General features: G+C 48.0%; 1 protein-coding gene across 3 annotated transcripts in view; it reads left to right on the top strand.

Annotated features, from left to right (window-relative positions):
* The window catches only part of LOC103653563 (DNA repair protein RAD50), an 82321-nt gene extending 66249 nt beyond the window's left edge, over positions 1-16072 (top strand). Inside the window, exons 21-27 of one of the 3 annotated variants that reach the window (XM_008680436.3) lie at positions 208-333; positions 413-465; positions 14516-14666; positions 14742-14804; positions 14938-15071; positions 15155-15283; positions 15361-15991. In XM_008680436.3, the coding sequence (XP_008678658.1) occupies positions 208-333; positions 413-465; positions 14516-14666; positions 14742-14804; positions 14938-15071; positions 15155-15283; positions 15361-15400 (696 nt within the window). In that variant the 3' untranslated portion in view covers positions 15401-15991. Of the gene's footprint in view, positions 1-207; positions 334-412; positions 466-14515; positions 14667-14741; positions 14805-14937; positions 15072-15154; positions 15284-15360 lie in introns of those variants that run through there. The other 2 variants (XM_008680435.4, XR_004857788.1) reach the window with 2 other exon arrangements.
* Positions 16073-17776: the final 1704 nt, after the last annotated feature.

The raw sequence follows: 17776 nt of genomic DNA on the forward strand, positions 1-17776 counted from the left end.
AGAACTATATTTTGGGACAGAGAGTGTATTCTTTATTCATTGTAGCAATTAAGAAAATATGCCTCTAATATGACAACATAACTTTTTATACTTTCATTCAGATAAAGCATGATATTTGGTATGTGGAGTTAAAAAGTTTACATCTGAATGAAATTTACATGTATAAAGTGGAAATCATGAAACTGATCTGTGTGGATATGCTTGTAGTTTAACAGGTGGCAAGGAACACTTTCTGTTTATCAAAGTAATATTTCAAAGCACAAACAAGAGCTTAAACTGTCACAGTACAAGGATATCGAGAAGCGATATACTAATCAATTTCTCCAGCTTAAGGTAGATGACATGGTATTGCAGATCCTGTTCCTGTGACTCCAATATTTTTCTGTTGATCTAAAATTTGAGGTGGTTGCAGACAACTGAAATGGCAAACAAGGACTTGGACAGATATTATACTGCTTTAGACAAGTAAGTACCATGTAATGTCCTTGTTTCCTGTTCTGTTCTCGAAGAATTTTCATTGATTTTCTTAATATATTTACTTTACTATTGAAACCTGTATTTTTTTGGAAAGCGCAAGAGAGCCGTGTTTCATTGACCAGAAAAAGAAAAAGAGGCCCCCAAACAACCCAAGCCTCTCATACGGGGACCAAGTATGAGAGGTGGGAAATACACACACCAAACTACCAAAGACTAATTTACTTAAACAAAAATAAGCTGACCCGACTCCCATGCAAAGAACTAATTAGTTCCACCTAGGCCCAGGCCTTGGAGCTTCTTAGCTTCTGCCAGGCACCAAAGGTTGTGGTCATCCCTTATTGAATTCAAGATCAAGATAACCGAGGGAGAGACAGCGTCAAAGACACATGCATTCCTATGCTTCCAGATACACCATGCCCCTAAAATAACTAGGGAGTTCATTCCTTTTTATCCTCTTTTTAGACTCTTCTCGAAGTCCTTCACCAATCTGCAAAATTGTTGTCTTGCTGTCTGGGGGCTAAGGCTGAGTGGTTCAGGGATGAGAATAAGGTGAACCAAACTTGTTAGGACCGAACCCTGAAGCAATGAGTCATTCCAACCCATCAGAATACCCTCCGAGGCACCTCTAGAGGGGCTAAAGGTGAATTTGGTGAAGCGCTTGGGGGCAAATCGTTTGAAAGAATGAGGAGTGAAGTGCCCCATTTTTGTTTCTTGGATGCAGAAGACAGAACAACCACTTTCTTCAATTTTTTGCTGCACTGCACGAGCTTTGCCTTCATTCAAACCTCTGATGTTCCAATTAAGAACATTCCAATTTCTAACGCTGTGATTCATTAATTATCACAAAAATAATTAAGGCCAACGAGCACCTGGATTTCACATCCATGACGCATACGCAGGGCGCAGCCCTCCTCGCAGACTTTCCTAGGTGAAAATGGATCAGAAAAAACAGCATCATCGGAACGCAAATAAAAGGCCAAGTTGCCATCAAGGCCAAATGATATTTGTTGCCCAAGATCCAAAAAACGGACGAAGCCGCACCTCCACGCCTCCACGGATGCTTCCACAGGGGGCACACCACAATACTCAATAGCCATCTTCTGCAAGGTGGTAGCATTAATTTCTGGGTAAGTACCATCAATATCCAAGAGGTTTTGCAAGAATGGGAATTTAACCGGTCCAGGAAAAGGACTTCCAACTCAAGGGGCAGATGTTGAGTGGGTACCTCCAGGGACCGTGAGGCCGAACCAAGCTCGAAGCTCGAAGGAGACCTTGAGTCCCTTAGTTCTAGCATTGATCCTTGCACTCCTTCTGACTTGAGGTGGATAAGGTTATTGAGAAGCCTTCTTACATACAAACCTGGTCTTCTTGCCAATCTGCTCAATCTGCCTAGGCGCCTGCTTTGAAGAGCACTTGCTTTTGCTTTAAAACCTCCTGCTTATGCCAATGTAAGCAAGCATGTTTGATAGGCAAAGGAGGAGCGGAGAGGCTGGCTACCAGTCACAGGCTGAACTTTTTCAATGATGGAAGCCTCAACATTTTCTTCCTGAATCTGAATTGGAGTCGTGGATGGACCACACGAGAAAGAGCCCCACCAAGAGGCCTGAGGGAGAGCACGACATAGAATTCTTTTGAGTCCCATTGACACGAATTGTTCAGCCCATCCCGACATTTCACGTGATAGAAGATCCAGAGATAGAGGGAAAGCACCAAGTTCAGGGAGATCACCAGCAGTCCTGAACGTGAATCTGTTACTGTTCTTGCTTCTTACAACCAAGTTGTTGGAGGAGGAATCGACCCCATCATCCAGTCTATCAGAGGGGTCCAACATAATATGGTCATGCAAGCCATGAGCCTAAGGAGGAAAATGGGGCTGTTGGGGCCACAGATGCCAGTTGTTAACGATCCCCATGTTCATGGCAGAATTATCCTAGATTGGATCACCCTTTGCAGGACCCTGAACACCTCCCAAGTTGTGATTAGCGGCATTTTCCATGATGTCTCCCTCATCTTGAAAGAAATCTTCATCATTGTCTTCTTCTGGAAGAGGACGAGGGTTGTCGTTGGGAGGAACATCATCTTCATGATTAACAATGGCTTCAATGTCCCCCAGCCTCTAGTTGTCTTCCGGTGTGAGAATGTACACTGGGACAATCCAAGAGCATCCCAGACCAGTGGAAACCTCTCCCTGAGTGAGCACGATGCTTCTTGGCACATCATTGAAGGATTTGTACATGCACTTGACAAGGACATAAGACTTGATTCTAGGATTATTGTGCCAACGAAGGAGCTTGCCGAAGGAAGCTACGACTATAGTTCACATATCATTCATGAGAGTAACAGGAAAACCAACAAAATCCATCCTTTCCTTCTATAGTTCACTTCTCTAAAATTTTGCGCTCTATCCAATTTGATAAAACGCACCAAAGTGCCATCAATATTGAAAATATCACCCAAGATCAGCCTATCCTTCTGAGAAGGCTTCCCATTTCAAAGATTCTTAGCCCAAATGGATGATCAGAACAACTAAGAACATGCAATCTAAGATCATTCTGAAGATAATCCCGAATATGATGAGCCCACATACCAAGATCAGCCTGTTGCACCACTCCTTCCACATCCTCTGCAATGACAAAGTCATCCCGTCGGGTCTCCTGCCCCAGAGCGAGATGAATGCGGGCATGCGTACGCCGATTGGCGTCTCCATCCACGGTGACGAACTCCGGCGGGAGGAAGGGACGAGGATCCACCGGGAAGTTGGCCATTTGCAAGAGGGACGATGGCAACAGTGAGAGTAAGAGGGTTTTCTCGGCAACAGTATGGGGAGAGTGGCCAGCGTTAGAATCGAAAAGGCACCTGCAACCGGGTATAGTAGTGAGCCAGCAACTGAAGCTTGTTGAAAGCGGGACGAAACTCTTTCGGGGATAGGAGCCGAACAGTTGCCCTCGTCAGTGAATGAAAAGGCGCCTTTACTGAAAGATTGAGTGGTCCCGATGATCGAAGGCAAAGGGGCCTTAGCTAAGGCTCCGGGAGCAACTTCCAATGCAACAAGAGCATCATAGCAGCCTGCCGCCAATCCTTTAATGCAATTAGCCTTAAGCCTCCATATCAGACACGACGAAGGCTGTATGTGCGTACTATTGCAATATTTTTCCAAGTGACCGAGCAGAAAACAACGGTGACACTTGACCGGGCTGGAACAGATCTTGACGAAGTGGGTGTTTGAGATACCGGTAGCAAAGCTTACCCAATAGAAAGGTGGGCCCCACATATGTCGAGTGCGCATGCAATGTGCGTACACTCCCAGCCGACGAGGATTGAATCCAACATCTATTTAGACTTGCTAACCCAGGAACTCAACTTGATCTCGAAGGATTGAATCAAATTATCACTGAGGAGGAGGTTTGGGACACTATCAAATCGCTGCCGGCGGATAAGGCACCTGGCCCGGACGGCTTCACAGGCCGTTTCTACAAAATTGCTTGGCCAACAATTAAAGGAGATTTCATGGCGGCGGTCAACAGGTTGATGCAAGGGGATGTTTCCAGGTTGTCTTTGCTGAATTCAGCCTTTATTACCCTTCTTCCTAAAACGGCGGAGGCCCTGGAGCTAAAAGATTACAGACCAATTAGTCTCATCCATAGTTTTGCAAAAATCATAATGAAGCTGCTGGCCAACCGGCTTGCTCCTAAGCTGCCGCAGCTGGTCTCTCTCAACCAAAGCGCCTTCGTGAAGGGTCGATGTATTCATGACAATTTCATCCTTGTGCAACAGATGGCCAGTGTGCTTCACCGGCAGAAAGAGGCTAGGATACTTCTCAAACTTGACATCAGCAAGGCTTTTGACTCAGTTTCGTGGCCCTTTTTGTTGGAAGTCCTGCAATTTCTTGGCTTTGGCTCGTTCTGGTGCGACATCATGGCTAAAATGTTCAGAACTGCTTCCACTAGAGTCCTGGTTAATGGAGAACCTGGTGATCTTATTTTTCACCAGCGGGGGCTGCGGCAAGGGGACCCCCTTTCGCCAATGTTGTTTATTCTAGTCATGGACGTGCTGAATTTCCTTATCAAGAGGGCTGCAGATCTAGGTCTGTTACTCCCCCTATTAAGGCGGGGTGCTGGACAGAGGGTTTCAATGTACGCGGATGATGTGGTGCTCTTCGTGCAGCCGGTGGCGAGTGAATTAACCTTGACAAAAGAGTTGCTGCGGGTTTTCGGAGAAGCTTCGGGGCTTGTCACCAACATTGGCAAATGCTCCATTACACCAATTCGATGTTCGGATCAGGTGGTGGAGGAAGTTCAGGGAACCTTGGGTTGCAATGTGGTGAATTTTCCATGCAAATATCTTGGTTTGCCTCTATCTCACAAAAAGTTGACAGCGGTTGACTTGCTACCTTTGATTGATAAGATCGCGGACAAACTCCCAGGATGGAAAGCTGCTTTGATGCATCCGGCAGGAAGAAATGTCTTGGTGAAAGCTGTCCTTACAGCCATTCCTATCCACCATCTCATGGTGCTTCAATGTCCGAAGTGGGTGCTGAAAGCCATTGATAAAATCAAGAGGGGCTTCTTGTGGAAAGGCAGACGTGACATTAGAGGGGGGCACTGCCTGGTTAATTGGGGCCGTGTTTGCAGACCAATCGAGCTTGGTGGCCTAGGTATTCATAACTTGGAAGCTCTTGGCTGGTCCTTGTGTATGCGCTGGCTTTGGTTTAAAAAGACTCAGCTAGATCGCCCTTGGACGGAGTTCGACATTCAGGTCCATCCCATTGCAGCAGCAATGTTCGCTGCCTCAGTGGTTTCGATCGTGGGAGATGGGGCTAACACACTGTTTTGGCAAGACAGATGGATTCAGGGTCACTCACTTTCAGTTTTGGCACCATCCCTATGCAGGCTGGTCCCTTCTAAGTTCAAGCGAGGTAGAACGGTACAGGAGGCTTTGGTTGATGGTCGCTGGGTCAGAGATATCAGGGGTGTTCTGGATGCTCAAGTTCTCTCGGAGTACCTTCAACTCTGGGATGTCATAGAAACAGTTAATCTTGCGCCGGGGGTTAGTGACCAGCACCTCTGGACCCCATCATCCTCAGGACAGTACTCTTCAAGATCGGCTTACCGGAGGTTCTTTATAGGCTCCATCGCTTTTGAACCTGCCCATAGGATTTGGAAGTCCTGGGCCCCTCCGAAGTGCAAGTTTTTCCTTTGGTTAGCAAGTCTAAATAGATGTTGGACAGCGGACCGTTTGGCGAGAAGAGGGCTGGATCATCCTGACTGCTGTGTGCTCTGTAATCAAGAAGAGGAAACGATTCAACACCTGTTGGCTGGCTGCGTCTTCTCTAGGCAAGTCTGGTTCCAGGTTCTTTCCGCCTGCAGTCTTCAACACTTGTGCCCTTCCCCTGGGGAGGACAACTTTCAAGTCTGGTGGCAGCAGGCGGAGCAAAATGTACCAAAGCAGCGGCGAAAGGTTTTCAACTCGGTGGTCTGCTTGGTTGCTTGGTGGTTGTGGAAGCATCGGAATTGTTGTGTGTTCGATGATGAGGTTGCTGATATCGCTAAAGTGGTCCAGGAGATTAGCGAAGATGCCACTTTCTGGCGCCTTGCTGGCGCCCCTAGGGCTGTGGGCTGAGATGTCTCCTGGTACTATGGATACGTTTGTCTATGTAAGGTGTTGGCCGCCATAAAAAGCCACACCATTTTTGTACCGCCCCATTTTGGGGCTCACCTTATTTTAATGAAATGCAGCTCTCCTGCGTTTTCGAGAAAAAAAAGATGCAACCTTTGAAACTTGCATTGCCAACACATCAAGAGCAAGTAGTGAGAGGATTGGATATTCGTCAGCTTGATTTTTCCACCATGCTAGGATATCAAATGCATTCAGGTTGGCTTTAGAAGTCTTCAATGGTGGTTGAGATAAATACCTATCTAATTCAGTTGATTCCACACCAGCACCACATGACTCATTGTCAAATAGATAGTTATCAAGCTCCTCATCCATGTTGTTCACAAACTGATTTAAAATTAGAGGTGCATATCCTTGATCGGTATTGTTCTGTGAAATAGGTGCAGCCGAAACATAGCACTGAAACAAGTTCTTTAGGACACCAATAAACTTGTCAATTTCAGACTGGTAGCCCACCTCTGTCTCTCTTGCTTGCCATCCACCTCCACTGTCACCCAATACTTGGTGAAATATTGCCAGACTTCAGATGTGCTCTTCTTTGCCCTTTTGCCAGAAGGCTCATCGTCATCGTCATCACTGTCCATGTCCACATCTACATTAATTGTGTCATCACGATTTGCAGCACCAATTGGCACTACACTTAATGGTGTTGTAGACGATGTGGATATAATTCGCTGGCTCTGACTTGCTGCCGCTGCTACAAATAATTGGAGGACTCTTATAAGCAACAAGCCAACAACAAACAAAAGGGTTGTACTGACTCTTACTGTCCATGTTTACCGGAGGCAGAGGAGGCCACGACTACTGCCGTAGAAGCCTAAGAGCCGGATCCGTTGATGTCGCGGACCTGAGGTTGTGCACCGCCACCAGATGCATCCATCGTTGCAGGATTCACAGCCTCATCGGGAGCAATCGAGGCTCTGCAGCTCTGCGTTGGCGGGCTGGCCGCTGGCGAGCGGCAGGGCGCTGGGCGGTTGGTCATAGGCGGGCGGCTGGCCATTGGTGTGCAGAGCGGAGTCGCCAAAGTGCCCCTGGTGGCTCGCTGCCTCGCTGGTCGCTGCGGAGAGCCCCTGGACGGCGCGCGGAGCCACGGACAGACTCCTAGCGCGTGGAGCCCCTGGACGGCGCGCGGAGCCGCGGACAGCCTCGCTGGTCGCTGCGGCGTCGCCCTGGCCGGCTGGCGGGTGTGCGGTGTGGCCCTGGCCGGCTGGCGGCTGTGCGGCGTGCCCCTGCTCCAGTGCTCCCTACGCCTAGCGGCTGTGCGGCGCGCGGTCAGGTGGCTGTGCAGCGTCGTGCGTCACTCGTGTGGAGCCGTGGAGGCAGACAGGAGATGCCGAGATGGAGGGGATTAGGGATTTAGGGTTACTTGATGTCTTCATGGGCTTTTGGCTGGGCCTCTACGGTCAGGCTGGAATGTAATTCAAATTATCGACTAAATTATCGACGGTAAATTATCAAATAATATCGAAAATTATCGAAAACGGTCGGTAAAACTAATATCGATTTCGGTTTCAGTTTCGTATTATTTTTACCGGAACCGATTTCGAATTGTCAATAACCGTAACCATTTTCGTTTATGTTGAAAAATCGATAAAAAGTCAAACGATTCCGAAAATTCGACAATTACCATTATTGTTTTCATCCCTACTTCAACCCTAATGCTGAAGATCCACCTCGATAGGAATCGACTATTTGTCTAGCTTGGGGAGAAGGCCTATGGTGGGAGCACGCGCTGGATCCTCGACACTAGCACGACGAACCACATCATCGGGGAGCTCATGGCCTTCGAGCTCGACATCAGCGTTCATGGGACTGTTAAGTTTGGCAAATGCTCCATGGTCGCCATTGAGGGTCACGACACTATCTACTTCAGGTGCATGAGCTGCGAGCACTAGGTGTTGGCTGACGTCTACTTCATCCCCTGGCTGATAGCGAACATCATCAGTCTGGGTTAGTGATGTGGATTGGGGAAGGAAACCAGGAAATCGACTCCACACAAAGCTGAACTCGAGTGAAATGGACTCAATGGACTATGGGGAAAGTGGAACCAAAGGAGGTCGATCTCCAGTCGAGGTGACCGAAGGAGATCGCCCTCTCTGGGAGATCTATTCTTCTTCGATGTCCCCTATTACAAACTATGGTGCTTTATATAGCTAGCACCTCTTTCTCTTAAGGAAATATACTAACAGGGAAATAAACTAGATCATATCCCTTAATTGAGGGAAACACTCTCCTCATTTATTCTTAAGCAATCTGCTTAGTATAGGAACAAACTAAATCATATCTCCTGTTTCCTTTTGTTTCTGCGGCTCCTTTCCTTTTCTGTGCCTAAATCATATCTCCTCTCCTGATTCCTTTTGCTGCTACTGCTGCTCCTTTCCTTTTCTGCGCCTTTGGTACTGCTGACCATAGAAGGAGTCTATAACATTTCCCCCCTCCTCAACAAACAGCTCGTCCGCGAGCTGTACTGCAGGAAACTGACGCTTGAAGTCATCCAGCTGCTCCCATGAGGCGTCAGTAGCAGGCCGACCAACCCAATGCACTAGGACTTCCCAGACTCCACGATTCAGCCTGGCTTTAGTAACCTTGTTAGGTGTAGGGACAATTCTGCCATGAAGAATATCTGGTAAAGGAACAACAGCCGCTGGCGGGGGTCCTTCAAACTTCTTAAGCAGTGAAACATGAAACACATCATGAATCTTGGCACGTGGAGGAAGTTGGAGCTGATAAGACACATTGCCAATGCGCCGCAGCACTTGATACGGACCATAGAACTTGGGCCCTAATTTGGACGGAGAAGCTGCAGTGACACCAACAGCAGTCCTGTGCTGTAAACGGAGCCAAACCCAATTGCCCACGATGAACTGGACATCCCGACGGCTCTTGTCTTGATACGTTTTCATTGTCACTTGAGCTTGAAGCAGTCTTTCCCGAATTTCTGCCAAGAAAAGGTCCCGGTCCTGCATCTGTCGGTCCACAGCCACCACCCATGTTGTCCCTGGTGAATAAGAGACCATGGTCGGGGGGTCTCTCCCATAAACCACCTTGGATGGAGAGCATTGCAGGGCAGTTTGATAAGAAGAATTATAGCAAAATTCAGCCCAAGGAAGCCACTTGAGCCAACTTTTAGGCCGGTCACCGGCGAGACAGCGAAGATACATAACAATCACTCGGTTGACCACCTCGGACTGCCCATCAGACTGAGGATGAAAAGCTGAGCTCATCTGCAGTTTAACACCAGCCAAACGAAACAGTTCTGTCCAGAAAGAACTAGTAAAGACAGTGTCCCTATCACTCACAATGGAGGACGGAATACCATGAAGGCGCACAATATCATCGAAGAATGCTTTAGCAACAGATGAGGCAGTGTATGGATGACCGAGGGAAATAAAATGAGCAAATTTAGAGAACCGATCTACCACTGTCAGGATCACAGACTTGCCCCCAAACTTCGGAAAGCCTTCGACAAAATCCATCGAGATATCACTCCAGATTTCGGAGGGAACAGGTAGCGGCTGCAGTAACCGAGCGGGGTGTAGATGTTCAGTTTTATTCCTCTGGCATACCGAACAGCCTTGTACAAACTCTCGCACCCTTCGGGCAGCTAAAGGGCTGTAGAAAGAAGACCGCCATCTGTGCAATGTCTTCTGAATACCTTCATGTCCACTTTCATGTGCTTCAGCTAGCAAGGAAGACCACATAGAAGAGGAAGCAGGAACAAACACTTTCCCATTATACAATAATAACCCATTAGACTCAGTCCAACCAGGAGGAGCCGTCCCATTCTGCAGCCCTGCTCGCAGTTCTATACCTTGGGAATCATTAGCCAAGTCTGCCCGAAGTGTGTCAAAAAGCTGAAAAATCGGGGCCGAGATGCTGTGAAGTGCTGCAACATCTTCATCACGGCGGGATAAAGCGTCCGCTGCCTCGTTAAGTTTCCCAGGGCGGTATTCCACCGTGAGGTCATACCCAAATAATTTACTGACCCATGTGTGTTGCGGAATGATAGAAAGACGCTGGTCCAATAAGAACTTGAGGCTATAGTGATCAGTCCGTACCGTGAATGGACGCCCCCACAAGTACGGACGCCAATGTCAGACTGCTTTGACAAGACCAATTAACTCCCGCTCGTAGGCCGGCGGCTTCTGGTGGTGAGGCGCCACCACTCGACTGAAGAATGCAATGGCGCCATCCCCTTGGTGCAGTACGACACCAAAACCCGTGCCGGAATCGTCACAGTCGACGATGAAGCGCTCGGAGAAGTCCGGAAGCTGGAGTAGTGGCGCCATGATCAAGGCTTGCTTAAGGCGGGTAAAGCCAGTTGTCGCCTCTTCTGTCCAAGTGAATGCCTCGCGCTTCAAGAGAGACGTCAGGGGGGCGGCCACAACACCGTATTCAGCGATGAACTTACGGTAGTAGCCCGTAAGACCAAGGAAGCCTTGGAGTGCCCGCAGAGACCGCGGCCGCGGCCAGGCCTCCACTGCCGAGACCTTTGCAGGATCCATTGCCACACCTGTGGCCGAGATGATGTGGCCCAAGTACGCCACAGACTCCTGGCCGAAAGAACACTTGGACCGTTTTAGGCCGAGGTGGTGTTCCTGCAGAACCTGAAGCACCTGCTTGACATGTTGTAAGTGTTCCGCCCATGAACTGCTAAAGATCATAATATCATCAAAGAAAACCAGAACAAATTTGCGAATGAAGGGCTTGAGCACGTCATTCATTAAGGACTGAAATGTCGATGGTGCGTTGGTGAGGCCGAAGGGCATCACCAGGAACTCAAAATGTCCCCGGTGTGTCAGGAACGCCGTCTTGTCAACATCGTCTGGATGCATGCAGACTTGATGGTAGCCACTGCGAAGATCGAGCTTGGTGAAGAACTTGGCGCCGTGTAATTCGGCGAGCAGCTTGTCGACCACCGGAATTGGAAACTTGTCCTTCACCGTCTGCGCATTAAGCTCGCGGTAGTCGACGCAGAATCGCCATGAGCCGTCCGCCTTCTTGACCAACAACACCGGCGAGGAAAATGCCGATGTACACTCCCGGATGATGCCTTGCTGAAGCATGTCCTCACACTGGCGTTCGATCTCGTCCTTGAGGAGTTGAGGATAGCGATATGGTCGGACGGCCACTGGAGGCGTACCCGGCAGCAGCCGGATGCGGTGGTCTTGGCGACGTTGTGGAGGCAGTCCTCGTGGTTCCGCGAAGACGTCGGCGTAGGAGTCGAGTAACGCGGGTAGCAAGTCCTGCGTCCCGACGATGGCGTTGCACCGGGGTGTAGGGCCTCCCACCCCTGTCCATGTCATGGTGCGGCCGTGACGCCAGAGCGTCATGGTTAGGGCGTCGAAGTTCCAGAGTACCGGTCCGAGGGAGCGAAGCCATTGGACCCCCAGAACCACGTCGAAGCCGACGAGAGGTAGAACGTAGCAGGTGTGGTCGAAGTCCTCTGCATCAATGGAGACGCGTAGCATGGGGCAGGCACCTTGGCTGGTGACTCTTTCTCCATTGGCCACCTTGACGGTGAGGCCCGGGCGTGGTTCCACGCTGAGGCCCAACCGGGACGCCGTGGTCTCATGGATGAAGGTGTGGGTCGACCCAGAGTCCACTAGGGCCAGCAAGGTTGTATCCCCGATACGGAAGTGTAGCTTCATGGTCCCGCCCACGTCGATGCCGGTGAGGGCGTGGAGCGACACACCCAAATCGTCGGCAAGTGTGTCGGCCTCCGCGTCGTCGTCCAGCTCGATCAAGAATATCCCCCGGGCATTGCACTTGTGGTCAGCAGTGTACTTTTCGGCGCAGTGGTAGCACTCGCCGTTGGCACGCTTGGCTGCCATCTCCTCAGTAGTCAGGCGCTTGAAGCGCGGTCTGGTGACCATCGTCGGCCGCTGTTGGGCTGGCGATGCGTCAGTCTTGGTTGTTGGTGCGCGATACATACCCCGCAACGCCTTGTTGGCCTCCGTGTCGCGCCGCTCATAGGCCCGGGCCAGGTTCATGGTTGTTTGTAGATGGGACGGGGCCTGCAGCTCCACGTCCGTGCGTAAAGGCTCGCCCAGACCTGCTGTGAATAAATTCACTTGGTGCTGCATAGATAGATCAGCACAATGACATAATGCCAAGGAAAATTGACGTATGTAGTCATCCACTGTGCTCGTGCGACGCAGATCCTTCAGCTCAGCGAGACCGTTGGTCCTCAACGGCGGTCCGAACCGCATGTTGACGAAATTGGCGAAGCGAGGCCAGGTGAGGATGCCATAATCCCGCTCCAGAGCGTAGTACCACTCTGCAGCAATGCCTTCGAGGTGCATCATTGCCATCCAAACCTTCTCCTCCTCCATGGTACGCATGCCACGAAAATAGGCCACACACTTTGTCAGCCACGGAAGAGGGTCTGATGTACCGTCGAAGGAGAGAAAGTTGAGCTTGGGACGGTCGCGGTGGGGGAAGCCGCCGTCGAAGCCATCCCGCCCGCCGCCAGCACCGTGACCGCGGTCGTAGAAGTCGCCGTCGTCAACGCGGCCGTAGGGACCCCTCATGCGGCCAGCGGCGCGGCCATAAAGGCCCCTTGCACGGTCGCTCTGCACGTGGCCGCCACCAAACCCGTCGGGGAAGCGGTGTCCCTCCCGATCGACCCCTTGGATGGTCCGCCCTCCCGATGGGTCGTGCGTGTCGTCGTGCACGGCGCTGGCGGATGCATCGGCGGCTTGGGGGTGGGGAGGAGGGACTGGCTGGTCCCCCTCGGGAGCCTCTGTTTCCAGCCGTGCGAGACGGCTGTCATGGGAGTTCATCCGGTTGGTGACAGTAGTCATCTGCGCAGACAACTTAGTGCCCAGGTCTGTCATGTTGGCCATCTCCCTGATCAGGAAACCAGGAAATCAGTCTGGGTTAGTGATGTGGATTGGGGAAGGAAACCAGGAAATCGACTCCACACAAAGCTGAACTCGAGTGAAATGGACTCAATGGACTATGGGGAAGGTGGAACCAGAGGAGGTCGATCTCCAGTCGAGGTGACCGAAGGAGATCGCCCTCTCTGGGAGATCTATTCTTCTTCGATGTCCCCTATTACAAACTATGGTGCTTTATATAGCTAGCACCTCTTTCTCTTAAGGAAATATACTAACAGGGAAATAAACTAGATCATATCTCTTAATTGAGGGAAACACTCTCCTCATTTATTCTTAAGCAATCTGCTTAGTATAGGAACAAACTAAATCATATCTCCTGATTCCTTTTGTTTCTGCGGCTCCTTCTTTCCTTTTCTGTGCCTAAATCATATCTCCTCTCCTGATTCCTTTTGCTGCTGCTGCTGCTCCTTTCCTTTTCTGCGCCTTTGGTACTGCTGACCATAGAAGGAGTCTATAACAGTTAGCTCGACAAGGATGACCAAAGTAAGGTTCTAATCTAGAACGACGTTCTCAGGATCTGGCTGCAGCGCCGACAATTGCTGGTTAAGGTGCGAAATTCAGCGAGCCGCCTCTATGTCCCTGACATTGACATCGCTCTGCCTGTGTGCCTTGATACCGGAGCTCAGTCTGCATACACAGCAATGTTACATGGACTGCGGATAGGCTTGGGCTCCTAACAAATATCGATTTTTTATATGGTTAGTGGCTCACGACAGATGTTGGACTGTGGATAGGCTTGCTAGAAGGGGGCTGCCTCATCCCATCCACTGCCCGTTATGTGATCAGCAATATGAGACAATCAACCACCTGCTGGTGGGCTGCTCCTTTGCGCGGCAGCTTTGGTTTGAGCTGTTCAGGCCCTTTGGGATGCAGAACCTTCACCCAGGACCAGGTGACATTGTTTTTCATCAATGGTGGAGCTTTTCTAGTGGTCGTTTGAATGGGCTGTCCAAAAAAGGTTTTGATTCTATGGTTGGGTTGAGCTTGGATTTTATGGAAACAAAGGAATGCCTGCGTCTTTCAAGGCTCTCCTCCACATTTGGCAGTGGCTGTTAGGGAGGAAGCCTTACTTTGGTCGATGGCTGGGTGCTAAGGGGTTGTCCTTCCTTCATGCTTAGATTCCTAAAGTTTAGTTTCGGCTAAGTGTAGGGGTGTCTGCTTGTGCTGTCGGTGTTCTCCCTCCTGCTGCTGCTGCTAGTTTGGAGCCAGCAGGGGTGGGGAACCCTGTAGGCGTGAGTGTGTTATGGAGGCTTTGGGATCTTTTCCCTTTGTTTTTATTTGTTTTTGTTTTTTTGTATTTGCTTTTTTCTTCTTAATATAATGATGCACAGTTCTCCTGTGTGTTCGAAAAAAAATAACTGACTACATATGATTATTTTTTAGGGCAGTGGCTGATATTAAGGTGCTTGTTTTTTCCCCTCATTTTGAATTTCCTGGTATGACATGCTCATATTTTTTGCCAGGGCTCTTATGCGGTTCCACAGCATGAAGATGGAGGAGATAAATAAAATAATCAAGGAACTGTGGCAACAGACATACAGAGGCCAGGATATTGATTACATAAGCATAAATTCTGATTCTGAGGGTGCTGGCACTCGATCATACAGCTACCGCGTATGTTGAGCTAGTTATTGCTAGGGTAAAATTATTTTATTGAATTTTAATTTCTTAGCCCTGCGCAATCTTTAGGTTGTTATGCAAACTGGTGATGCTGAGCTGGAAATGCGAGGGCGCTGCAGTGCTGGTCAGAAGGTAAAATATTCTGCCTTCACGAACTTCAACTGTGTAGCATATGTTATGCGGACATATTTTAATCAAAAGGATTCGTTGAATATTTTTGAAGCTAACAGAGTCAGATCTTGACAATGTCTGTCTTTATCTTCAGGTTCTTGCTTCTCTTATAATCAGACTAGCACTTGCGGAAACTTTCTGCCTGAACTGCGGTATATTGGCTTTGGATGAGCCAACTACGAATCTAGATGGGCCAAATGCAGAGAGTCTTGCTGCTGCGCTGTTGAGGTACTCCTTTAGACAACAATAGCTGACTGTCACTAATTTACCATCAGGTTGAGTTTGTAACCGAATGTATGTCTCTCGCTCAGAATAATGGAAGCCAGGAAAGGGCAGGAGAACTTCCAGTTGATTGTAATCACTCATGATGAGAGATTTGCCCATCTTATCGGTCAAAGGCAGCTTGCTGAGAAGTACTATCGAGTCTCCAAGGATGAGAAGTAAGTAGTGCTTTTGCTCTTTTGGTTGTCGTTTGGTGAATAAATAACTGATTCACGTTTGACCAAACCGCATGCAGCCAGCACAGCATAATTGAATCCCAAGAGATATTTGACTAAGGGTGTTCTAGGAGGCTGTAGCACGCACTCGTTTGCTAGTCGAATCCAGTTAATTTATGCCAAGTACTGGTGCCAGAGCAATGTTAACAAGCTTTAGGAGGCTCTGTTACGCCGTTACGTCAGTTGCGTGAAACCTATCCTTCGTTGTTGTATACTTATTTAATCTGGCCAGAGGATGGAATGTGTGCACTGGGTGATGGATGTTTCACGACATCAATGAATGTTTCACAATCTAGCATCCGTTTTTTTTGCTTCACATGATGTCATACAAAATCGCTACGGTTTCATTTGGTTTTGGAGGTACCTACGAGTACGATGGAACACAACGGCATGTTTCTGCGTCGTTGGAGCCGTTGGATTCGCTTCAACATTTGTAAGGTTGTCTCTTAACGTATGATGCTTGTGCAATGACGACCATATTTGAGAAAGATATTTGTTAAAAAGGAGACTTGTCACTTAATATCTAGCTTGGCTGTTTGTTCTAGTGAGGTGGTACTATCTAGGAGCGCTGTGCTATATGTGGTTGTGTCGTGTTTTAGTTTGGGTGTTTTCTTACCATCTATCTAAGAGGTAACGACCTATACCATTTGACGATGTGAACCGTTATACATCTCTATATTTCTTCTCTATGTATCCCCTAAAGATTTCTCTATAAGATATGTTATAAACTTATATTACAGATGTATTGTTGGCCCTTGCTCTCAGATGTTATACTCAGGAACAAAGCAGCACAATTGTTATTGATTAGTGACCTTCGTCCTTCGAAACATTATCTCCCTTAGGTATAATGATATCTAGTTGAAGGTCAAGAAGGGCATACCTTTGTTATTTCAGTAGGCAAGGATGTAAACAAAGGCATGAAACACAAAGGGAACATGAATAATCATTTCGAATCATTGGACTTTTCACATTTTTATTATATAAAGATAAACAAACATCAATGATATTTGAATTGCATTTTATATCTTCGGATTGATAGAAGGTAAAAAAAGGCAGGTGTGACGCACGAGTGATTACAAGTCAGCGTGAACAGTACGGTGTTACTGTTTATTTATTTATAGGCACAGGACGCAGCCTGGGCAAAATTACATTCATGTCTCTGACATTAACTGTTAGCCAAAGGGTAAGCTGTCGAGGACTAAGCAGTCTTTTTCCATTTATGTCGGTTTCATTCTGCACCACCGTCCTTGTGCTAAGTCGAAGCTTCTCCATCCACAGCTTCGGAGCTGGTTCATCCTTCTACTAGATCGCGCCTTTCATACCATACGCTGCACCTTCATCTCAAAGTCGAAGCTTCCTGTGGCAGTATACTATACTGAAAAACATGTTAGTTATGTTTTTGAGGACCTTCAGAAGATTAAGGCCCCCAACAGTAGCCCCTCGCAGTATTAATTTGTTTTTGCGTCTAACAAATTCAAACTGTGACGTAAACGAAGGCCTTTAGCCGAAGGTCCGAAAAACACATTCCCTTCGCTAGAATAGCGAAAGTGAATGACAAATGGGGCCACCAAGTTGTAGTGAGCTGGGCATATAAATAGGAACCTGCAACGATATCATTTGTTGCGCTTTTCAATTGCTTGTGCTATTGTTTCAAGCTTGAAATTTCTTGCTGTCAGATCTCGCTTAATTTTGAGCTTCGTCACTTGCACAAGTGCTCATTAGATGTCTGAAGAGAAGATGTCTGAGGAGAAGAAGATTGTGGACCCTACTCTAGCTGGGTTTTACGAAGCTATGAAAAAACAAACACAGAAAAGATTACGAATGAGATATTAGCTGGGTTGTCTGAGGATTCTGTTGATAGCGATAACTTTGATGTGGAAAGCGGGAATGAAGATGCCGAAGATCGACCCTGGCGGCCAAGTCATACCATCTTCGAAAAGTCGTCCATCAAATAGAGTCAGATTGATGCCATGAAGGGAAGCTATTTTCGTTACATGTCTATTGTGAGAGTTGGGGGGGACAGTGCCGCCCCTGCACCCGAGGAAGATGGAGTTGTTGTTTACAGAAGCTTTATGAAGGTAGGTGTTGGGGACTTGTTCTCAAATGCTATGAATCAAGAACAAGGCAACATAAAATGTTAAATATTAATGTCCTTCGTCCGCTGAAACATTATTTCCCCAAGGGTTTAATGAACTTCGGACGAAGGTTATAATGACACAATTACGAAGGTTATATCTTCGTAATTGAACTCTCAAAGATAATGTAAAACAACACGAGTTATAAAGCATTAAAGACAAGTAAATTAGAAGTAAACAACATCATTTACATATTATCTAAACTTAAGATATTCAAATATAATGTTTAGGTACGTTTATACCTCTGCCTTGTCAAGGGATAATTTCCGAGTGATGTGATTGCAATTACAAGAATGCGTGC

The sequence above is a fragment of the Zea mays genome, chromosome 4, assembly GCF_902167145.1.
Source record: "Zea mays cultivar B73 chromosome 4, Zm-B73-REFERENCE-NAM-5.0, whole genome shotgun sequence".
NCBI classification, from domain to species: Eukaryota; Viridiplantae; Streptophyta; class Magnoliopsida; order Poales; family Poaceae; genus Zea; species Zea mays.